The 25,531-nt window shown below is 41.5% G+C and overlaps 1 protein-coding gene across 3 annotated transcripts in view; it reads right to left on the reverse strand.

Annotated features, from left to right (window-relative positions):
• Nucleotides 1–296: 296 nt before the first annotated feature.
• DGCR2 (DiGeorge syndrome critical region gene 2) overlaps nt 297–25,531 on the reverse strand; it is a 47,201-nt gene continuing 21,966 nt past the window's right edge. The window contains exons 3-10 of one of the 3 annotated variants that reach the window (XM_029961112.1): nt 18,310–18,384; nt 16,496–16,706; nt 15,480–15,556; nt 13,408–13,584; nt 11,857–12,060; nt 6,785–6,937; nt 6,095–6,331; nt 297–5,311 (exon numbers count right to left, since the gene is read on the reverse strand). In XM_029961112.1, coding sequence (XP_029816972.1) covers nt 5,070–5,311; nt 6,095–6,331; nt 6,785–6,937; nt 11,857–12,060; nt 13,408–13,584; nt 15,480–15,556; nt 16,496–16,706; nt 18,310–18,384 — 1,376 coding nt within the window. In that variant the 3' untranslated portion in view covers nt 297–5,069. Of the gene's footprint in view, nt 5,312–6,094; nt 6,332–6,784; nt 6,938–11,856; nt 12,061–13,407; nt 13,585–15,479; nt 15,557–16,495; nt 16,716–18,309; nt 18,385–25,531 lie in introns of all 3 variants that reach the window. The other 2 variants (XM_029961111.1, XM_029961113.1) reach the window with 2 other exon arrangements.

Raw genomic sequence — 25,531 nt, forward strand, 5'->3', positions numbered from 1 at the left:
ACAACCTCCTGCCCCGGCACTCAGCACCTTCCCCCGGGCTTGGGGAGGGCAGCAGGAATATACTGCACTTCACCTTCTTGGGTATAACCCCAAGACTTTCCTAAAATTACACTAATACAGGTAAATCCCACTGGAATTCGCATAACAGGGACTTTGGCAGCCTCCCTGCTCCATGTTAAACGCATCTATTGATCTTCTGCAAGATCACAGCTCAGAAGTGTGATTTAACAAAGCCTTCCTTCGCAACGCTGGGGAACCACACTGACGCAGAAATCAGGAGACATTGGAACAGGACATTTCTCTTACAGAACACAATTTATTTGGCATTTGGATGAAATGTTTCTCACAGCATCTTGGAAAAAAAAAAAAAAAGATAGATTAGTGCCAACCCCAAAGAAGTTAAAACAAAAAACCAGTGTCACAGGGACTCAATTATTATAGTATCAAATTTAAATTCTACATGGTATTTCACAGAATATCAAAATCTTTTATACACTGCCACAGTTAAGTCCAGTCACAAACCAACTACACAGGAGAAGCCTGCAAGTGCAGCGCTGGCTAAAACGATTTTCCAGAGGAAGGTAAAAAGCAGTGTCTCATTCTCTCACAGCCTCCCAGGCACCCTCAGCCCAACAGGCAGGGTGTGGCACAAGCACGGCCACCTCTGCTGCCATCGACTCCGACCCACTCAGCACTCAAGGTGCACATACGGGAAAATTAAAGCTATGTGGTACCGTAGCAGGCAGGTAATGCTGACTGCTGTTACAAGAAGTGCATCTTTATCACTGAAAGCATCTATTCCAAAGAAACACTTATTTTATTTGGGACTGGGGAACGTCGGAAGCAAACGTATGGACTTTGATTCACCTCCTACGCTCAACCGCTGTAATTTTAGGGTTCAGCTCCCAATTTGAAAAGGAAATTTAAAGGAAATTTCTTTGCATGTTTGTTAGCTAGGGAGAAAAAAGACATTTCAGCAACTGGAAAAAAAAATGCGCGTTAGGGATTGTATGAGGCAACATTAAAACATCAGTGCTTTCCCGTTGAGAAGTCACATCTGAAAGATAAAAACATGCTCAAAAATAGCTTCAAGTTTGTTTAATATGAGATGGGAAAAGAATGGTAATAATTATTGGTCACAAACACCCACTTTCTTCCCAAGTGAAACTTGGGAGACACCTGAACAGGTCATCACAACATCCATGGAGTCAAAGCACCGCCCGACTGCAAGATTCAGCTTTTGGAAAAAAATGTCCACCTACTTCATTCTTCTTCTAGATCAGCGTCCTGCTGTGCATGGATAAAGGAACAGTCTGAGGCTCAAACTAAACAGGACTGAACATTACACAGACAAATTTTTTCGCATATTGGAATGACAGTGTTGATCTAGCACAGACCATGACCCTCTGCCCCTGTAACGCTTTAACCCTACAACTCACCTAGTACAGAATCAGGGGCTGCTGTGACACTGTGTACAGAGGCATCACTGACAAACCAGAGTATCTGGGGCTGCTCTTAAGGAACAGCAGAGACCTCATATGGTACCACAGTACATCAAAAGGAGGGGGGAATCTGAGGAGCAGCTTTGTCTGAGGCCACAACGGGAGGTGTGAGCCCTGCTCAGAGCAGAGTGCTGGGATTTCACAACAACTGCGGTCAAGGACATCCCGAGATAAACACACTCCTGGCTCACACACTCTGCTGGGAAACATGTGGCAATGCCATCTCCCTGCTGCGTCTGGAGGGATGTTTAGGATGCATCAGCAGTTAAGAAAAACATCCAGAGATATGAACAGTGGTGGGAGAAAAAAAAAAAATCAATGCACAAAGTAACTCCAAAGATCTCATCAATCTAATGGCAATCAAAACAGAAAGGTTTTCCTCAGGCAAGCATCAACCCTCTGTAACTGGTGCTCAGGACAAACTGCCTCCCAGTCACCTTGCCAAGGGCAAGGAAGGTTTGTTGAGGAGTCCACTGCTGTCATGGAAACTTAACTCTTCCCCAGTTGGTCCAGAAGTCTGAGTAGTTGGGACGTTTTCCGCTACAAAGGCTCTTACTCCAAGAGAAAGTACTCAACGTGAAAAAGCTACATAAAAAGGGAAAAAAATGACAATTTTATTGCCAAATTAGAAGCTCACTGAGAGGTAAACGAGCTGTACTTAGTGAGCTGCTCCATTCAAGGCAGAATTTCCCTTGTTTACAGTTAAGATGAAGAAGGATAGGGGAAAACAGAGAAAATAGCAGCCTACTGCCAATATACAAGTGGGAAAGGCTCAGAAGCAATGGGGAAAATATCACAATGAGGCTTCTACAAAGAAGCCTCCATTTGGAATAGCTACAACCAGGAGTCACCATGAAGTTGCCAGTTGTAGCAGAGCTTATTTGCAAATAAAACTCACCACAGAACCAAAAGTAAAATAAAAAATTGTTGAACAGATTCCTGCAGTGTTAGGAGAAGTGTGAGGTAAGGTATCTGTTCACCTCAGCCACAAAACAGCTTCAGAGACCAAGCCAAAAGGCCTTTTGTTATTGCGCTAGGATACTACAAAGAACAAATATTCCACCTGGCTTCAAAAGAAATTGGAAATTTTCTAGTTTGCACTGCTAACAAAATATTTCTCAGGAACAGATTGTAGTAGCATAGACTTTGCATCCTACTTAAGTGTACTCTATCCCAACCTGTCCTACAACAGAGTGTAGCCAGCTTGAGAGAAGTATTAACCCTAGAGCCTAGTTTCTATCTCAGTGCTCAGCTTCACCTAGAGGGACGCAGCACAAAGGTTACTGTCTACAGTATGTATAGATATATATATATGTCACCACCCAGAAACACACACGCACACACACGCATTCGTACCTATAAAACTAAAGGAAAATCAGTACATACAATGTATAAAACGTATGAATGTGCTCAAAAACGCACAAAACCCGCTTTATTTTCATACTTCAGAAATGCTCGGTAATTTGTACGCATGGTTCTGACCACTGCCATCCACCCACTTCATTGGGCCAGGGCTTGGAACGCGGAGGAGGAGGAGACGGTGAGAGATCCCGCGGGGTGGAGAAGCGCTCCTCTGGTTTGGTACCAGTGCTGCTGCAGCCAGTCAGACCGGAGCGCGGGACGCGGGCGTGGAGCGGCTCCAGGCGGGGAGGCTTCCCAACAGTGCTTCCTCCCACTCGTGTGCCAGCAGCACACCCAGAGCTGTGATTCACGCCCTCCGACGGAGTCAGGGTTGTTAGCAAGTGTCTCAATGTCAAGACACCAGACACGATCTCAGTAATGAAACCCACAGTTTTCTGTGCAAAAGGAGTTGAATTGTCAAGACCAATCCCCAAGTACAGTATAAGCCTACAGGCAAGAGAGGGAATAGAAAGTAGCAGCATATTCCACGGGGAAAGAGTCAGCTGCACTGGGAAACTGCAACAGTGGGTTAGGATTTGTCATACAAGTATGACTTCTCATCATTACTAGAAAAATAGATCACATACACACCCCCATGCAGTGTTTTGTTCCTGTCCCTCTAGGCTTGTACCCTTCATAAGGTAACAGGAGACCATTTACAGGGGGCATTCTTTACAAATGCCTTAAAATTCATCTCATCTGCTGACTGTTACAGTAAGTCAAGGAGAAGCAGAGGCAAGGGGAAGATGGGAGAAAAAAGTAAATTATTTGTACGCTGAAATCCAAACAAATTTAAAGTCACCTGTCAAGATTATTTCGCACTCATTATCAAAACCAACAGTGCTTGACTTTGGGTTTCGTGAGGGAGTGAGTGAATCTTTGTCATCTGTAGATTAACTTAGTTTAAAGAGTTCAATACAAGGGGGAAATTTAAGATGACATATCAGACTGAAGCAAACTGTTTTATTGATTTAAGTACACTAACCTCATTATAAACCCTTGTGGGACCTGGATAAATGGTTTGGGGGGCACGGGGGAAATCTCTAGAACAGGGTTGGCAATTTATGGGACTCAGATAAGGAACAAGTGTCCAATTAGAATTAAACATCATGTATAGTACATGTTGATCACCGTTTTTAAGTGGTATTTGTAGAACTGCAAAGAAGTGAAATGGAGGGGAGGGAACACACATGCTAAATATAGCATGCAATAAGAAAAGCAAGAACAATGGTCTTTTATCCAGGCCAGTCTTGTGCAACTGTTCACTGTAAAGGAGTTAACCTAGAAAGAAAAATACCTCGATCTTCCTTATGGGATTGTAACAAGGGGCTTCATACAGTGAACTCAGGCTGCATCAAAGTTAATTGCTCCCCATCTCTTCCCTAAAGTACTATCTAACACACGTGAGGGTTCTACCAAAGGGACATCACACAGAATCAGTTTCCTTCATGGGCCAGAAGTTTATCCAACCACGAGATTTTGCAGGTACCAGCAACAAATAACTGTAATTGCAAATCCCAGTTTTCTTAGTACCCACTCGTCATGTATTGTGTAGACCATTCACTCTGCATCCCTATGGTGTTCTGAAACAGCAATGCAGGTGAAAACCCACATGTGTTTTACACAGTGCAACCCTTGGTGCCCTGTGTTTTGTTGCTCAGGGCCCCCACTCTGCAAAACAGGTCCCCAGCCCCTTCCCCTGCAGTTCCGTCCTCTCTGCTTGAACAGTGACTGCCCCCACCCTCCTTTTCCATTGTCTGTTCCCTGGATCCTGTGGTATCCAGCCAAATCCAAGTAGTTTTTTTCTGATGTAGATTTTGATTCCTCTCAGGTTAAGAAAAAAAACCAAAACAACAAAAAAACCAAAAACCAAACTACCCATACTTTTTACCTCCTTAGAAGTCAAAGGAATTCTCTGCTCTCTTTTCCATAGCCAATGGAAAAAAAAAAGAGCAGTTATACAAGTCCATATTTACAGGACAAGTTGATTAGTGAGTGAATAACGACAGCCAAAAAAACGAGAGGCACGATCCTAAACTAGAACATAAAAGCAGTGTCTGAAAACCAAAGTGGAGATTCCTTCTGAAGTTCGAACCACGGATTAGTGTTTGTCTGTGCAAACAGTTGCTAAAACTCTCTCTGACCAGTGACGGGCGTTTCGCTCCTCTATACAATGGTGTTGAGGGAACAGTGGCTGTGGTGGCTGCCCGTAAGAGTTTCTGCCGGTGTGTTCTCATTTAGTGGGGTGTCAGGAGGGACAAGAAAGGTGCTGCTGTCAGCAGAGTCTTCCAGCTCCACTGGAGAAGGACCAACTGAGGGAGGAAGCGACCCCTCTGTAAGCTGTGGGGATACATCACAGTTTCCTAGTGATGGAGGACTGGTTTGCACAGTCTGAGAGAGAACTCCATCTGTAAAGGACAGAAAACAAGCAGAATCAGAACGTGAAGTACAACATTTCACACTCCCAAACAGATTTACGAGCTGTATTTCTGGAAGCTCTGAGTTTTTCCTGGTTTTGCGCTAATGCACAACAAGATGAGACTGCAAAAGAGGAAAATGGTGTAGCGAAAATAAAACTTTGACATATAAATAAGATGCTTGCACTAATCAGGCTCACTTATCTTGTGAAATACGCTGCTATAAAATCCCAAATTGGAATGATTTCTACAGTATGTGAATATCACAGCTGCAAAACTGAAGAGCACTGGGTGAATCATTAGAAAGTGGTATTTTTGGTCAATTTTTGGGGGGGCGTGGGTGGGGGAAGCAGGGAGGAGAGAAGACACTGGATATATTTTGTTCAAAATCTCTTGTACTTGACATTTGTTCTAGTTCTTAATACCAATCTCTAAAGACCCATCTTCAAAAGGCCACAAATTGTAACAGCATAGTGGAAAAAAGAAAGCTAACCAGGTTACCCATCCAAGGTAAGGCTTGAAAATGGGTAAGGTCTAAGAGGTAAACTGCTTGCAGATTGGATTCCACTTCTAATTTAGGTGATCCAAAGAACCTTTGTGAAAGGTTAATGATACATTTTAACAAAAGACTTTTCCATCACAAAAATTGGAGATTTTATTTAAAGTGTATTTTCCCATCACAATTGCTGAAACACATGATCATAGCTTAAAAAATAAAAATCTATCCTCTAGCCAAAATTAACAAGTGGAAGGAAAGAGAAAACAATTGCGTACCTGGAGTGGAACAAAGGATGCTGTCTGGATTGACAGAAGCCTCATAAGGAGGAGGTGGGTCATCTGGGTGTTGAATATCTGGATACTTGTAAGCAGTGTAGGGTGGAGGTGGGTCGTGGAAATGAAATGCTCCACCTTCCCCATCATCTGAAAGATGCAGTGGAGTAAGGCCAGTTCCAAAACCATCGGGACCATAATCGAAGCCAGGCATCCTGCGGCCCAGGTTAAAATGGTGCACTATTTCAAGAGAAGAAAAAGGAGTCAGTGACTTTATCTCGTGCTTTCTTCTTCAGTTTAAGTCAGATCTCAACACCTTTTTCCACTTTTCACACCCAAGGAACTCATGTCTCCCGAAGACCTAAAAAAGTCTACATAACCCATACAAGTCAACTTGCTGCAGTTAACAACCATACCCAGGCCCACCTGCTCCCAGTCTGTTTGTCCTGCATTACATCTAAATTTGACTCTAACCTCTTCAAACTATGGACACCACTCACAGAGAAGATATTTCAGACTTGGACCGCCTACAAATAAAAAAAAATATCTTTCCATTATCCACTAAAAAAGTTCAAGTTGGGAGACCCTACCAAGACACGCACCCAGGCGCAGTCAAGCAAGACCAGGACATTTCTCACCTTTATGTACATCAACCTGTCAATAATGAGCACGAGGCACAAGGCTGGTACTCACAGTTTGCTCCAATCAAGGACTCTATGCGCTCTCTCCGCCTCTGGCGCAGCCGGTGGACCATGAAAAGCAGCAGAGAGAGGATGAGGAAGGAGGAGATGCAGCTCACGATCAGACGCATTCCCCCGGCCATGGAGTCAAACAAGCTGTTGCCATCTGTTACATAAAACATATGAAAGCAGCCTGTTATTTTTGTTCAAGACTCATCTTCCTTGATCTTCTGTCAGTAGTGGAGAGATAAATGCAGAGTGGGGATTCATTAGCCTGGTTTAACACTTTTCTGTATTTCAGATATATAAGAAAATCATGAATCATCATGTGATTTATCTTTTTACTGCAAGAAGATCTGAAAGTTTCTAAGAATATCTTCCTCAGCAAAAGGGACAGAATGGTGAATGTTTCAGGTCTCTGAAAATGGGAAAAAGAAGAGGTTAATGGCATTTTGCACATCCATTTGTTTCCCTGGCATGGTTGATGAAGTTACACTGAAGAGGAAAGTAAGCCTGAAAGCTTTGGGAAAGGCCTGAGAACTGGCATATTGACACACTACATGACTTCTGGACTTGTTAACTTTCACATTTCCAACAACAGAATCTCTAAACATTGTCATTATCACCAAGATGTGCCCACCTAACTTCCATGTGCCATTGGTACATTCTTTAGCACCACTAAGGGATAGAAACTAAAAATACCTTCAAAAAGTGAATCAATGTGATAATCATCTTTCAGAAACTGAAGAGATGAGGGTGAAAGAGAATTAAACCTTTTCCTGGAGTCATACTGAAAGCAAGTGGAAAACAAGAAACAGACCCAGCAGCTTAGAACTTGGAGAGCTCTATCCCACTGCTAAGCAGATTCACACTTGGAAGGATGTTGTGAGCAAATTACCACTGTTCTCCCAGTACCAGGCATGAGAGGAATTAATTTTTCATAGTTCAACTAATTACACTTAAGCAGCACATGCACACACAGACACTGTACACAAAGAAGAATGACCTAAAGGTGATGATCGTGCTGTGTTCTTTGCACCAACTTATCATTAAAGGGTTCTGAATGAGAAATGCACCCTGGTTTGGTGTGGGTAAGAAACAGATGAGGTGGCTGCACAACCTGGTCACCTCCTACTGCAGGACACAAGCACTGCAGGTATGACCCCTCTTCCCAGCCAATGCACTGCCACCCCACTTCCCAGAGGAACCAGCCACATCTGCACCACCTCTCCTTGCCTGCACCCACTCCAGCTGCAAGAGCTCCCTCCATACTTCTCCTTTCACTAAGAGCAAGTAAGTTTTATCAAGATTTCTTAAAAAAGAATGCTAAAAGCCTCACAGCAGTTCTAAGTGCTGGTGTGCTAGTAACAGAAAAATCCACCTAATGTACCACAGATACAGTACAAGGCTACCAGGTTGCTATTTATTATGTCATACATTCCTGGCAACAAGAAATTAATTTAATAGTGCACTACAGATAGAATTTGAACATTGCACCCTCTCAAATCCAGCTGTGCAGTACAAAAGCCTGTGTGCTGTCAAACCTTTCAGCAACTATGGCTGTCAGAGCTTCAGCCAAGGCAGTCACACACCTACCAACCAAGACACCCTCCTGAACACCAGACCTGCCCTTGTTCCTCCTCCATCTTATGGCAATGCCAGCTCTGTGATCCTCATAAATTATTTAAGGCTGTTAATAGTTCTAAAGTGACTTCAGTAAGAAGTCACCTTACACTCATAGGTGTAGAGGCCCAGAGAAGCTGGCTTTGGTCACAGGATGGACTGTAGTGGTGCATCCCCCACTCCCAGGCCACACTGTGATCTGAGAAATGCTCATTAGGCCTCAGCCTTGACGAACTGCACTTAGACTAAGCCACTCTTGAGCTTATCAGAAACACTGTCTGCTCCCAGGAACTAACAGGTGTCTAATGAACACCCCTTTTTAAGAACAGGCTCAGAAACTTGTTTTTCTTGCCAGAACAACAACCCAAATGGAATAATATTTTTGTTACTGAACCTTCAAAGAAAGTTACCAACTCAGACTGTGGTCAGGATGGAAAATTACTGACTAAGGCCCACTCTCTAAAGACCCTATAAACAGCAGCCCAAGATGAAATCCTTTTGAGCTCTTGATTCCCAGATGATAAGGGGCTAATGTGTATGTCTCAAACACTGATAACTGGATGGTTGTGGAGCCAACCAAGGACTGTTAGTGATAATAGACAGGAATTGCTGGTAATAACCAAGGACTATTGGTATTAACATGCTGTGAGAAAGAATAAGATTTGGCTGGAGAAGGGGGGAAGGTGGAAATAGGGCAGCACTTCTCTGAGAGGAAGAGCCACAACACAGGACAGTGCTGGATTGATGCTGAAACCAGTACCAACATCCCCTTAGCTGTATCAACGCTGGAACCAGGACTGGTGATCTTTCTCTTTCCTTTCTTTAGTTTCTCTTTTTTTCTTTTTCCTCTCTCTTTTCCTTTCTTTCTTTAATTCATTTCTCCCTCTTTAATTCCTCACTTCCCTTTCACCCTACCCCTTTATCCAAAACCCCCTGCTGGGTGTTTATATAGTAGGACAGGGACTAACATACCAATTTCCCTGCCAAGTGTGTAATTTACTAATAAAATTTTCTGATTGTTTGTGGACACTCTGACTTCTGTCATTCCTTTGGACCAAAGACCACTACAAATTTTAGGTGCTTCCCTCCCCTCAGGGGTGGGTTGTCACATTTAGGCAAGCCTGACTTCTATATTTCTTTAGACCTGACTTCTATATGTCTTTAGACCAGCTACAACTGCAATTCTTGGACCTTCTGGGGCATTGTGGGCCTCCATCACACTGCTCCTAACGTTCAACAACAACAAAAAGACAAAGACCCACCTTGTACAAAACAAGATCTGTATCATCACAGAGATTTCCAACCCAACATACAAATAGATTATTTCAGAAAAGCTGTTTCTACACTCAGTACAGTATTAGTACTCTCTAACTGCACCAGTTTAGTCACTAGAATAGGTTCTGCACACCAGTTCTTTCCAAGTATTTTACCTCTTCTATTACCTTTTCACAAATAGGACTTGTAGGTCTGTCTAAACAAGAGCCACAAAAGAAAAGTTATTTTCTACCACATCCATGGAGCAGCAATAGACAGACTATCTCAGTTCCAGCATTAGTATATGAAAGATATTCCTCTGCTATTTATCTTCCACTAAATGAGGAGAAGCATCTTTCAGGAGAGTACAGCTGCGATTGCTTGGCTTACTCCTACCACTGAGAAACCCCCCTACTACCAAGTCCTTGAGTAATATTCGTTATCCACTTGTACTCATTGCTCACCCACTCACACTGTGAGAGCTGATTACCTGCCAACCCAACAGCAGGATTTATTTCCCCCAGTTTCTCCTTGGGTGATTAATTTACTTACTGTTGAACAGTAAACTGTTTTCTTTCCTTTGCAACAGAGCTCAGGGAAGATATATGAAAGAACTGGACAGAGGTAAATACATTCTGATTAAAGAAAGTAATTCATTAATTTTCGTCACCTGGAATAGTCATTTATAAACATCCAGAAGGAAAACTGAAATGTTTCCTTTAAAAATTTCAGTGTTTATCACTAGCTGAAGTAACTTCATTATGAAGGAAGCTGGAGGACTGCTTGATAATTCTTCTCTCAAAAAAACCACCAGAACACTTCAAGCAAGAGTATAATGAAACAGTCTCGTTTAGCATCAGTACAGAAGGAAGAGCTTAAGGATGAGAAAGGATGTGGTAAAATACACTCTTCAAATCAGTATTCATCAATAGTTAAGACCCACAGGAATAAGTAAGGATTAAAGAACACGGCACGAGGTTATCCCAGGTCATCTTATCCTGTGTGCTGGATGATGCTTTGCTGACACTGTTCCTGAAGATAAAAAAAGTGAAGCCTAAGTCTTAGCTCAGCTGATAAGAGTGGGAGGAAGACTCCTGCTTTTCCCCCCACTCTTTCACCGACCGACCTGCAACACAAGCTATGAACATCTGCTGAGCTTAACCCTCAGAACAAATGTAAATGACACAAGGAGGAGCCAGTGGCCTTTAATGATTAACTGCTCTAGTTAAGACCAATAAGAAAGACTGCAAATGTGGAAGTCAATAAGCAAATCTGGAATTTGTAACAGATTGAAACAGAAGCCCCTGATGGGAACAGCTGACCTTGTGTTTTCCACAGGAATTCAGAACAATAGTTTCTTAGCACACTCAGATAAGATTAGATTCTTTTAAAATACCAAAAAATAACGGTATCACAGAATGGTTGAAGTTGAAAGGAACATCCTGAGATCACCTAGTCCAACCCCTGTTCAAGCAGCATCAGCTAGAGCAGGTTGCCCAGGACAGAGTTCAGTCAGGCACTGAATATCCCACAGATGGAGATTCCACAAGCAATCTGCTCCAGTATTTGACCACCCCCACAGCAAATTCCATGTAAGCCATGTTTCTTTTTTCAAGTCTCTTTACAGAAAAATAAGCCCCCAAAATCCACACCACTAAAGGGTGACTGACAAACAATTCTAAGGCAACTGAAGACTTAACAGATCCAAAACAAGAAGCTGCACTGATATGCCAAATCCAATAAGCAGAGTTGTATTCCCTGATGATTGTTGAAACTTACACAGTTTAAAAACTCTGCTTCCCCCATGATCCCTGCATGCAAACTTCCACTCACATAAGTGCTCACAATCAGAAAAAGATGCTTAATTAGTGCTCAAGAGAAAAGTGCTTCCTTTTCACAACAACTAAACATGACAAAGGAATTGTGCAAGATGCTTTACTAATAACCCACAGTACTATCAATCTCCATCTGAAAATAAGCTCCTGTTTCTCCTTTCTAAGTAGCATCAAGGATAACAAATTTTTACCAGCCACAGTCTGAAGCGTTTCCCTTCCTATAATCTGAGATCTTCCCCCACAGGGCAGCTGTACCCAACAATATCAAGGCACTGCAAGGATGCATCATTTCAAACAAAGTTACACCCAAACATAACCAAGTGGAGCACTCAACTGTTTTTTTCTTGACAACACTGCAGCAGTCAACTCTTACCCGGGTCTAGGCAGGTGAACTTGCAGCACTCCTTCGGGTCCTTGCGGTACTGCTGACACCCCTGGGGCCGCTCACACAAAGCGGCCACGCACATCTCAGGCTCACCGTTGTGACACGTGCAGCTCAAACAGGGATCGTTCCCTTTTGGGGTGAAATAGTATCCTTCATCGACAATGTTGTCTTTGATATCAACACAAGTCTGGCCTGCAACAGAAAGGCACATGGGCGTCGATGGAATCCAGTTTATTCTGTTGCATTAAGTGACTTGTAAGCATAAGCAGACCACCAGTTAAAATCCATGCCTTCACCTTACAGCAACTTTGAAAAGGGATCTCCAAGGAGCGGGGAGGATAATGGATAGTCTGGAGGCACACAGGGATGATTTACTGCTCAAAATTGACAAGCTGAGTTTCAGGTATTTAATGGAACTGACACACTTTCAGGCATCCTCTCCAAGACAAAGGAAAGTAAGTGGTCTGAGAAGTTTAACCTTCACTGCCAAAGCCTTCTGCAGCTCCCTTCCTCTCTCCTGGTACTTAGGAAAAGATGGATCTTCTCTGGACCAAACCTGAAGGACACTTAAAACAGGCCAGGCCTAAAGAAGGAAGCCAGGCAGTAGTACTACCCCTGTCCTAGTGGCATCTTGATCCCTGCCCAGTTGCCTTCTGCCCACTGTCCTAAAGGCAGGTACCAAAACCAGAGTGAGGGAACAAACACAGTGCTGGCACATGTCAGCTGGAGCAGCTGCTCAGGGAGGACGGCCTGTCCCCTCCACCCTATGCACAGGTCAGCTGGGAAGTTCAGGCTGGAAGGGACCTGAGGAGGCCTCCAGTTCAATTTCCTGATCAAAGCAGGGTCAGCTATGACATCCCAATGGGTTTTATCTAATCTGGTCATAAAAACCTCTGAAGACAGAGGCTACACAACCACCCCAGGAGTCAGCTGCACTCCTGACGACCCTCACAATTAAACAGCTTCTCTCCTTCTTGCAATGAAGCACCATCTAGATCAGGTACTGTTTAAGACTACCTGATAATCCTGTCAATACTTCTGTTGGAATCGAGGCTTTTGGAGTACAGAAATTCAATATAAAGTGAAAAAAAATGGCTTTTCTTCTTTAAGTCAGTAAACTCCACTTGTCTTTTCTCCTCTAGTTCCACTAACTGTCTGGAAAGAACTCAAGAGAATCTTCTATATTCAAAATAAACCAGAAACAAGTGTTTCCTCATTGTAATGTGAAATTAATAATTTAAGGGTGATGCTTACTAATAAGGTGCTTTTTAAAAATTTCCCCCCCCCCAAGTATACTTTATTTTAGGGCTGATACTGCAGCTTAACAATTTTTTAGTGAAACTCTGTACTGTGTGACAGCCACACATGACAATGCCCTTATTTATTAAAACCAAGCAGAAACGTAATTCCACCCTTTCGTTTGTTTTTTTTTAATTCACTGGGCAAAGGTCGGAAAGGATAATGAAAAAATTTCCACGTGTTTGTTACATGCATATTTACACACACAACACAGTTGATACTGAACCAAAACCAACTTACTCCTTTTGCAGAGGAATGAAGATTTCTCATAGCAGTTTTTAGCATGCCAGCTGTGCAAACCACGGTGCCGGAAGGTAGGATAATGGAAACACTGAAGCTGGGCACAAAGAACGTTCTCCTTTTCAGGCATAGCCGTATCAGAGCTGGGGTCAGGGGGTAAAAACACTTCTGAAGAGCCTGCAAAAAGATACACTGGCATAAGCAGCCTGTGGGTATACAAAGCTTCAGAAAGGCTCTGTAATGTCACTCATTCCATGCACACCACGGCTGCTGCCCTCCAGCTCCAGCTTCCATTAGCAACACTGCTCCAGGGAAGGCAAACAGCTGGGGGGAAAGGGGTGACTCACAGAGAAAAGAGGCTGCTGTTTTCAAAGGACTGGGTAATTCTGTCACTCTGAACCAGGAGAAGTGATATTCTGGTATCTTCACAAGTGCTGCTTTCCAGAGTCCCACGGGGTTTGCCTGACAACAGTTACGCATCTTCAAACCACGCTGAGTTTGGCCACACTTGTTACAAGCGGAGCAAGAACCCACACACCAATCTTGTGCCTGGCACTCCAAGCACCCACTGGCTCTTCCAAAGATGCCTGTGCATCCACCTGTGCTCCCCCCATCTCCTGTTGCTCATTCCAAGTGCCCTAGCTGCACCTGGGGCATCCACTGTTTGCTCCTTCCAACTCACGTTAGCAAACAGTATTGTGGTGGGTTCCAAACAGTGCAAAGGGTGTTGATTACTTTTTTACATGTTTCACATGTTCCAATAATAAATCAAAATTTTCAAGCTATGGAACCCTAAATCACTTTTCAAACAGGCATCAGGAATTCAGAGTCTGCTTCAATATAAGTCAATGAAGCCTAAGAAAAGGTTTTCAGAAACTACAGGATGTTATTATGTACTACTATGTACTTTATTTCATTGAGGCATCTCCGTAATAAATACAACACCTGAATATATGGTACTGAGAAAGCTTAAATTTATACAATGCATCAAATTAAATAAAACTTACAATAAAGTTATCATGATTTTTCTGTAATTTGTGCCCCTCTGCTTGTTAACACTGTCAGCAGATGGCAGTGCAGTCAGCTTTCCAAAGAGCAAAGAAAGGTCCTTTTAAGGAGAATGTTTGTATTCATGTCAAAGGAAGTATTTTTCAAGACCCAACTGTTTAGCAAAATTCTGTTCATAATTATTACCTGTACCTAAGGGACAGCTTCCCTTCCACATTTTCCATGGATACCAACAATTGTGTATAAGAAAAAAAAACCTATTTAGCTTGGTTTTCAAATGCTACACCGGACTTCACAGTGCTGGTGCTTAAAAGAAACCTCATCTTTGCTTTAAATTTTCCATTATCTAAACCAGTACAGCAATTAGACATGCAGCTGTACACTTAAGAGTTCATATAATGACTTTAACTAATCCCTCAACTGAATTAGTCAAAAATAAAAGGTGTAGAAACATTGCCTTGTCAGCAGAGGGAGCTGCTTGTTTTGCAATTGAAAGAGTTCAGCCAGCAAAGCCCAACAGATTAACGTTGAGTTTTTCGTGTAAACTGGGATACATTTTTGGAATTATGCAAATTTTGATTCGGTTTAATTAAACTACCTGAAGTACTTTAAAAGAAAAAAATAAGAGTAATTCTGAAAAATCTAGTGGGGTTTTTTTTAAGTATATAAAATTCTTTCAATTTTTAAAGAGCTAACTCCCCAAACATGCTACACTAGTCTGTGCAAATACTAGAATCAGGAGTTCATCTAGATATTCACAAAGAACAAGAAACTACCGTAGTTTCCTTTTTCTCATTTTAATCAATATGAAACACAGATAAAGTGAAACAACATGTTCTTTGCACAAGACATCAATGTGAAAAACCATGAAACTTCCTCACCTTTAAAATAAGACATGCATGGGGTATTAAACTCTTTCATTTCCACATTGTAAAGCCAAGCAGTTCCCCTGCAATATTCAACACTATCACTAAAAGAAGCTATGTTGTTCTTGCAAATTATATTCAGGCTTTAAAGACAGTTTCCATGGGCCACTGAACTAAGCAGTAATTTGAGAGGCCTACCTTTATAAGCTACTTCCCAGTGACCTTCCAGGGAGTGACTTCGATTGGTGATCACATACTGATATCCGACCCAGAACCTACCAAAAAATTAAGTTACATCCTAAGGATACAGGGCAAAAACATACTAACAAATGAAATCCCACAGAACCTTACAATGTCTTTATATATACAAGTTAATTTTCATAACATTCTGATGGCTTTTTTCCTTATCATTTCAGCCCATATGTTGGCAATGTAGAGAGACTACACTTGAGGAATAGAGGAAAATACTCAATAAAATACTTGATAGTTTTCTATGTTTACCAATTATAACTGACTGTGGCTTTTATTTCTACTCACAATAAGCACCTTATTCTGTTGTTATGGCAGCACTTCAGTATCAAAAACTCAAAAATCATACAACAGCATCCAGAAGTCAAGTATTTCTAAATATATGCAACTTATGTCAGACTGTTCTGGATCAAACCATCTAACACTCCAGAGACAGAGACACATTGTTACTGAACCATTCCTGGTGATCTGTCACAGCAGCCCATGAGTCTGAGAAAAAACCCACAGGCAGAAAAAAAATGTTTGTTGTGAACGAATAGAATGAAATATCTAAAGCCACCAGAACACAGTTACTGCAACTCAAAATGGCTTTTTTAATTCATTCCTATCTCAAAGTTGCAAGTTTTTTTAGAGCCACAGGTTGGAAATCAAATCCTGATGAAAAATTAAAATAATTATTTCTGGACAAGGTAGTGCAGCAGTAAGTCACTGTGAAATCCACCATAACTGTACATTGCTGAGACAACCTGAAGATAAAAAGACTCTGCTGAATTTAATTACCTGTTAATGTTAATTAAAACATAAAACACAGATGGCCACTGCCAAACAGCATGTTCGTGGTGGTTTATTCACCTGATGTCAGTTTTACAGTTAGATTTGTGACACAAACTGAACGACCCGTATTTGTATCACACAGAAACCATTCTTGTGTAAAACAAGATCTTCATCTGTTCCTTCCCACTCACCGATGCTGGTCCTGCCTTAAAAACGTCATCTCTTCCAAGTCCCACTCGTGAGCCAGGATGAACCTCAGCTCCTGGTCTGCAGTGAAGGTGGCGAGGGACCCGTTCACCCGCTGACATGTCTGCACGGCGTCCCAGTAGTTCTCCTCGTTTAAATACACCCTGTAACAGCTGGCTGTGCCCTCATAGTGGTGCCATCCTGTTGGGCACTTTCCTAGGAAACATGAAGAATAGAAGGGAAACCATTCCCCCCAAATTAGGATCTTTAGGATAATGCATCCTGATCAGTTTATGACAATGCAATGAATAACCACTTGCACGTGTACACACAATATACTGTGTACACTTCACCTCTGCAGGAGGAGGTGCATACATTACAGATCACTGAAGGTTAACTTTACTACAGTTTCTGATAAATATTGATTTTTCTTTAGCTGTTTTTTAAAAGATGCAACTCCTAGTAAAGTTTCATCACACTGTGAAAGGCTTTAAAGTTTTTAATTAAGACTGACAATCTACTGTGGAAGATATTCCCCTACATATCGTTATAAAAACAATCAACTCGATCGAGTGAAAAGCAGCAGCAAGAAGCAGGAAATAAAAACCAGAGGTGGTCAAATTAATGACTGTGTCTCTGTCAGATGCTTAGCAATACATCCAACTTGCTGTGAAGTTTTCAACCTACTCTTACAAACAGTCTCAGCAGTATTCACATAATCCTGCTCCCAGAGTCAATCACTGAAGATGATGGGGGTTCTGGGGAAATTCTTGGTTGCTTTGGAAAAACATCACTGTAAAGCAGATCTTTAGGAAGTAAGAAGGTGATGATGTGAACTGCTGTCTCGGCTTTCTCTCAATTAACTCAGCTGAGGGAACCTGAAACAAAAGCCTGGAGGCACTTCTGGATGAAACAGGCCCATGGGCTTTGGACTGACATTCATGGAGGTGATGGGTGACTAATAGAGAGAATCACAGAGACAGGTGGATGAAATTTAAAAATATGATTTTAGCACCTGCACCTGAAGTATTAATTTTGCACACATAAGAAAGAAACTTCATATTCAGAAACTGGTTTATGTTCATTCCATGCAAGTCACAGTTCTGTTCTCAAGCCTCTTTATTCCCTTCAGAAACAGTGATCTTTACCATCAAATAATTATATACAAACTTAGGTTTGAAGCCCATTAATTAAATACCTTTCCTCATTCTCCATTTATATAGGATCTTTTAAGATCTACTAAGGATCTACTATAGGATCTTTTAAGATCTACATCATTAAGGAGGGGCAGAATACAGTACCAATCAGACTGCAGAGCACATTAGAAATTGCCATATTGATTTCTAAATTGCTTTATTGTCCTCCATAAATTTCAATAACATAATTTAGCTACCAGAATCCATGATAAATCAAAATACCAATCACTTGTCTTTTTCAGTAGATCACCAGAGTTCAAATAATCATTCCCATGTTCCCTATGTTCCCATGTCTTTCCCCCATGTTCTCTTCCTAACCTGTCCCATCCCAGTCTCCAAGGCTAATCAGTGCAGCATCTCATTCCCAAATCATTGCATGATCCCTGGAGCAAAGAGGGAACCAAGCTAAGAGGCAAAAGGCTGGGGAGACTCAGATGTTTTGGGCCTGGAGAGATGGGAAGGACACTTGCAGGACATTCATAACGCTTTAGGTAAGGCTGGGACTGGGATGCCGACAGCGGCACAAGCAGTGCTGCAGGTGAGAGGGCTGGATTTTAAAAATAGCCTAAATTTCTAAATTAATTAGCAGGAAGATGGCCCAGATTTCCCAGTCTGCAACTTACTGCTAAATCGGACAGGCTGTGCCACGTTGACACCTCCTCTCCCTCGGTTGTGCCTCGAGTCCACATTCTCCTTCCCTGTCAAGCATTGGGACCAGAAGGAACAGTCAGTACTGGGGAAAGATGCAAGCAAAGGCAGATTTCATTTTATTAAACTTTCTCCGAGTTTGAATTCAAGACATGTGGTACATGACACGCTCAGGTAAACAAAGATGGCACAGGACTTGATGCTCATCATTTCAACTGCTGCAGCAAATGCATCATCCCTGATGCATTTTATCTGTTCCTGCTAAAAGAACTGCCCACTCCCCAGCTGCTTCATTCCTCAGTTGTGTGTTCAAGGACACAAGACAACGTCTCCAATATATTTTCCAACACATTCTCTGAGATCTAGGACAGAATTAAAACCAGAAAAGGAAACCCATCTTCATCCAAAAGAACGAGGGGTTTTTTTCACTCTTAGGCTTCTAAAGGAAATATTAGCTCATTAATTCTGACACAAAACCACACACTCCCCCATCTCAGTGGCAGGTCTAACAGGTGTACATGACAATTGGGTTTCGTAACCGAGGAAGAACAAGGTGCAAGATGTTATTCAAGGAAAGGGGCTGGAGTGCTCCCTGTGCCTACCAGGAGTAAATAAAGAACACACAATTTATGTGGAGACAACGCAGGGTGGACCACAGCCAGCAAAACTAGCAGGATCCTAAGCAGGAAGGCTGGCACGGTGGTGGGGAGAAACCTTTGAGAAAGATGGAGATGAGCACCGAGAAAGATTAATCTGGAAACAAGGGATTAACCTTAAAACCTTAACCCAAGAATGTAAGCATTAGAAACACCTACTAGTATGCTACTACTACTAGACATTACTAAATTTAATAGAATTTAACCAGCAGAAAGAGATGTGCAGACATTCATTTCTATATAAAAAAATCAGCTTATTTTGCTTTAAAGCTGATTAGCTCTATTTAGCCTCGCTAAACCAAATAAACCAGCCATGATCCTAAATAAAGAGAAGCTACACAGTCATCTTCAACAGGTTTAACTACATCTGTTTGAAATATATATGAAATCATGTCATTTAAACTTTCTCTTTTCAGACTGTATTTAGAAAGCAAGAGGTTTGCAGCAATTTCACGACAATTTAAACCTCGAGTTGGAGGCTGTTCAGTGTGCTACCTGGGGGAAAGACCTCCACAAGACCCAACAGCAAACTGCACTCCCTAGAATAAATGTTAGCACTGATGAGCAAAAAAATCCCCAGCTGTAGCCCAGGAACAGCAGAGTCACTTTGCATTCATCTGGCTCTAGCATACTGAGTTTGCCCTGGGTTAATGGGATAAGCAAGGGATATTTAATTATCACGTTATCCCAGGAATTACATGTCTACAGAGATCACCCATTAAGAAACGGCCGTGCAAAATAGACTCGCACGGCCTTACAGGAATAAAGTAGTAATTCTACTGTTCAATATTAGAAGACACTATCTATCACAGGCAAGAAGTCAGTGCCACGAAATTCAGTCAGCACACATTTCAAAGGACACTAAATGGTAAAATAATTTGACGGTGAAGATTAACGATTTTTTTATTACTTTAAAGTCCAATCTATTTTCGGTTTTAGAATTTGTTTTTAATCCTAGTGGTTCAACAGCAGTATTTACAATGTGATTTTCAGAGCAAAACTGAGACGCTAAAAAAGTAAATCTTCAGTTATGGTAACACTTTAAAAATAACGCCAGCTAATGTAGAATGCTTTATCAAATTGCACTGAGTTCAACATGGGAAGCTCTATTTTCCCATGGCATTAAATGGTAACAGCTAAACCCAAAGAACCAGTAAGAACCAAACACACGAAGAATTAGTTCCCTTTCAGAAGTGAGAGCAGATGCAGCACCATATGGCTGACCCTCCACGGCTAAACAGAACGCCCACGAGGACTTAACAATTTATCTCCCCCAGGAATAAAACAGAAGTTCACAGGTTTTGACATGCAAGGTTAAGAAAGGGTTACTTGGGTTAAAGAAAGGGTTACTTGGGCTAACATCTTAAATTGACAGAATTTATGCCAGATGCTTTGAAAAATAGCTGCACAGATCCCACACGAAGCGAGTTCAATCAGTCTGCACCCAGGAAGCAGGACTCTCATTCCTTCCTCAGCATCCGCCCGTGTCAGCAGACTCGCTGCTGAAACCAGGACTCAAGTGGCAGAAAGCAGCCACCACAAGTCACTTCCAAAGCCCAGCGCTGTCAGCTGCTTAATAAACTGCTGCTCTTCAAATATTAAATTGCTTCTATTTGACCTGAATTTCTGTCTCCAACAAAAGCAATGATGACAACTTTTTCCAGGGCACTAAAGAGATGCTAACAAGCCCCTAAGTCACTTGACTGCGGTGAAAAGCTGTAGCAGATTCTGGTGGCAAAGGTGTAATTGGACTGGTTTGCTACTGTACTTTCACAATACTCTGAGGAAGAATTTTCCACGTACTTTGCTGTTCCTGCTTCTTTTATACGAATACTTTTATCTTTACAAATACTTTCATCTTTAAAAATAAATTAAGAGTGCCATGGACTAAGCTTTAAGATAACAACCTGAGTCAGAAGATCACAACCTAACCATGTCTGAGTGTTTCAGAAAGGAAAAGCCATAATTTTTAGTACTTATTTGCATACTTAATACACTGAAAGCTATCAGATTTTGGAAGATCAGTTATTTTCCAAGATATTTATTCTTTTAGATACTACAACTACAAGCAATAACAGGAACAGTAGTATTTTTACTAGCCAAGACAGAGGGAGAGAGATCCATTTCCTTTGACTTCATAAAATTACTCCAGAAATGTAATTTACTTGCTACTTGGTGAGGAAAAGGAAAAAATAGTTTCAAAGAAAAATTCATGGGGTGCTATTTTTTTCTCCCCTCAAATACTATAGCATGGTGGACGTGAGCATCTTCCAATCTGTTTCCCAGTGGATTAAGTCATGATTAGTATTCACTGAGCTCCTTCCAATTTACAGTTACTGTCTCATTCACTCTAGCACAATTATAGTCTAAGTATAGGGCCATACATCAAGAAAGTTGCCCAGCAGTGCTGATTCTGTGGCTATTTTCAGTTGCTTAAAACTTGAAGCTACCAATTCAGAATAGAAGTTTGCCATGCTGATGGCTCCTACTACCTTTTATATTGATAAACCTCTTCAGATATGAAGCAAAGCAGTGCAACAATCGTTCAGGACAAAAATTAAGATATTGGAAATTTTGCTTACTTTTCTAACTACCTTTTAGATAAATATGTGGTGTCAGGGCCCTGATAAAGTCCTAGAAAAAGCTCTGTGCCATGCATACAAGTTTTGCTATTTCTCTTGGGGACATGGCAAAAAAAGAAGGGACAAATGCAGCCAAGTTTCAGTCTGAAAGAACTATGAGTTTGCCCAGCAGAGGCTGGAAGGAATTCAGTTACATTGCCCACACTCTTCCACGTACATCCACGGAGATTACTCTGCAGAATTTATCCACAGGATCTCAGTAACACTTGCTTTGCACATCGTGTCTCATTAGGGGATGCCAAGCACACAAGCACAGCAGAAAGCTCTTTCTTCTTCCCCCTCAGTGTGTCCATCAGTTGGATCAAGTAAAAGGAAGCAAAAAGCCAAGCAGTGCAAATGGCATGAGAGCTGAGACAACACAAAAGTGAGACTTGGCACCAGCTGAGACAGGGACAGGCAGAACGTCCGTGTGCTGAGCAGCTCTGCATGGGGGGACAAACGTGACACCAAATGTGTTCAGAGGAGCAAGAAGAGAAACTGCAATCTGCCACACACCCCAAGGTCTGCTGTGCACCACAGAAAGGGCAGGCAGAGAGGACACTGCCTGTAACACAGAGGTCCTGTACAGTCAGGACTCATAAAGGGGGTGAATATTGGATTTTGGGGAGTTGAACCAGGTTCCAGACTTTCTGTGTCACAGATGGTAAGTCGCTCAAGCCAAACCCTTTACAAGGATGGATGTGCTATGTCAAATTGTCTCAAAATGAAACTGTTTGTGAAGCAACCGGGTCTTGTTAATATATTATTAGTTCCAAGATTTGAATTGCTCCTGTTTAAACACACTGATTCTCAAAATTTACATCAAAAGCTGCCTTGTCCCCTCAAGCTTCAAATTTACTGTCCAGCATACAACCCACTAAAAGCTTGGAAAGCTTCTAATTCCATTTGGAAATTTGAGAGGTGAGAGAACTTCAAGATTAAGTCCAGTTTTGTGCCTCAATATTTCAAAATGCAGTTTAGAACTTCCCAGAGAGGAGTGACTTCTCAGATCAGGCAGCTCCCCACCATGTGCTATCAATTGTATTATGCCAGGACATCAATGCCAACAAAGAACAGCATCCTGCTGTGATGAGCACTATTCAATGCAATAGGCTGACAGGAAAGAGCTTATAATTTAAACACAGGAGGTAAGGTAAAGAAATAGTTCAGCAAGGGCTCAGAAAAAGTGTGGAAATGCTCAGAGGTTTTTATCATTATTACCTAGCTTTAAAAAAGGACATGTACTAAAAAGCACACAAACGTCAACAGTCACTTCAACCAAACACAATATCCTTGGTGAAATAAAACAAAGAGCTGGTTTTGATCACTTCACTCGGGGGGGGAACAACCCCTAGGAATTCAGCTCACTGAAACCTTCCAGTGTTCTTGTTTCTGACCAAGCAGGTCTAGAGAATAGTACTGAGAAATACTTTTTAAAGGAAGAATGTGACACTGGGCAAGGGTGTGCACTACAGGATGAGCTGAAGGTTTTCAAGCTCAGATGCTGGGGGAAGCCCGAAGACATCTGACAGCACAATCTGATCATTTATTTATGGAAAGAATTCTGTTTTTTAAATATAAACAAATGAAGGAAGGAAATGAAATGATCACCAATATAACTGCAAGCTGAAAAACTGATACAGATAGGATTTATGAAAGGCACTGGAGTTTAAGACATCCACTCTAATTCCTAAGCAACAGAAACAAACATCAAGCCTGCAGCAAGAAGAAACAAAGGCAAACAGACAGAGCTATACTAAACTCTGCTCTGCTCGTCCCCCTGAAAATGAGTTAGACCAGAAGGCCTGCAAAGAAGGTAGAGTATCTGCAGAAGCTGATCTGATATTCTGGTAGAAGCAAAGCTGGAAATCCAATAAGCAGTAAAAGGCAAACTGCAGATCCCTTCCCTCTTATGGGTTTAAATACAGGTCGAAAAATCATGTTTCTACTTTGATTACTTGTATAGAAACATAAGGGAAAGTGAGTAGAAATAATAAATTTCCATTTGTAAAAGTCCTTGTTAAAGATACTAATGCCTGTTTCCACCATCTCACAGAATACCCTACTCTAGGATAAACTATTTTTAGGATCGAGTACTGTTGACACGGAACAGTACACAAATTTCATGAAGCTCCACTGCTTAAGCAGAAGAGAGTCACAGGCACATGCTACATAAACCCTTCCAGCAATTTTTAGTATGCTCACAAGAGCAAGCAGCCACTGCTTTTAGTCTACCAGAGAGATGAATTGAGGGTAATCACTGCTGCAGATTCCACTGACGTGTGTGTGCCCACTGGGAAGGGCAGGGGGAACAGTACTTTGCACATGGTAAGTTTGGAACTGAAAGGAATTCCAGGCTTTAAAGGGAAACAGTCATTCTGATAAGAGAGAGCAAGAACAAAACCAGCTGTAACGACAATCTTCACAGAAATAAATGGTCTAGCAAAAAATAGGCATCTCATACACTTATTCAGATTGCCAATGAATTAATGTCTTTCTTAATTGTGTTCTGAAAGAAATGACAGAAGAAATTATTCTGACAAAAAAGTCTTAGGATTTGGAGTGGGTTTTGTACTTCTGATAACACATGAATACAAAACTAATTTATTAATTACAGTTCCTCTTCTTTTAATACACTTGTTACTAACATAAATGAAACCAGGCCTGAAAAAGGTAAACTAAACCAACAGTGACAAATAACTCCCAATGGTTTTGTATTAAACCTCTCAAAATACCAACATGACTAAGTAGTCATTGAAACACACATTCACCACCACCACAAAACCTTAATTCACTAGCACTGATCTCTCCCAAGTTGCTCATGTTGGAGTGTGCCATTAGTAGCTCAAAGGCTGAAGATTAACAAGCTTCCCAACCAGATTCAAGGCTCTTTCTTGCAAGCCTTCTTTTCATGCTTCAGAGAGTTTCCATGCCTTTTAATTTACAGATATTTTAATTTTCCAAGTTTCACAAGTCCAGGTGGCTTCACTAACTAGTTCTTTCAGTGTTCAGCCTGGTTTTATTGAAATTAAAAACTTTAATTAAAAAGTATTTACATTTAGCTGAATCATCTCACGATTGCTCATCTAAATCCAAAGGTATTTTCTAAATTTAAAGCTGCATCATTTCTTGTAAATTCAGAGGCCAAAGAAGAAAGTTGCCACTCCTGAGTATGACTGTGTGCTACTATTATTAGCAGCATTAGCTCCCCAATCCATGTCCCAAGACGTTCTCTCCTTTGACTGGTCACATACATACTGCTTTTCCCAACATAAGAAAACCACGCTCTTCCAAACTGATTCAGGTCTCAGGTTTACTTTCATTGATGTTACTCCTTTTTATTCTCCAGCACACCATTCACATGCACACCAACCTCTCCTGATTCTTGACAGATCTAAATAACACATGCCCTTCAACACCCATTTCAGGTCACGATGCAATCCCACCAATTTTTTTGTTACAGGTATAATAGTTTTTACATCCCACACCGGTAGTTCTTGTTCCTCTGGTTTGCTGGCTGCACTCCTCGCGTTACTGTGCAAATATCTCGGGTCTTTCACAAACACCACACCTGCTTTCTGGCTGTTTTACTGAGCACAGTCTTTTCACCAATTACTTATCTAATTAATCCTCTCATCAAGTGCAATACTTTCCTTCTCTGTGCTGTCCATCATTTTCCCCTCTAGTATTCTTTTATGTATGTTATTCTCCTCCTGTGTACAGACATGGTGGCGAATCAAGTCTCTCCCACGTTTCATTTCTTTAAAGTTCTTCTCATCTTATCAGGCCAGACAGCACAGCAAGACCTACATCCCAAGGAGAAAACAAGAGCCTATGCACTGAGAAATCTGCTTCCATGAAATCCTCTTCATATACCAAATGTTCTTTGGAACACCATCCCGGTGCATACTCCACACAAT

This window comes from Manacus vitellinus, unplaced genomic scaffold (genome assembly GCF_001715985.3).
Source record: "Manacus vitellinus isolate BGI_N305 unplaced genomic scaffold, ASM171598v3 scaffold_31_pilon, whole genome shotgun sequence".
NCBI classification, from domain to species: domain Eukaryota; kingdom Metazoa; phylum Chordata; class Aves; order Passeriformes; family Pipridae; genus Manacus; species Manacus vitellinus.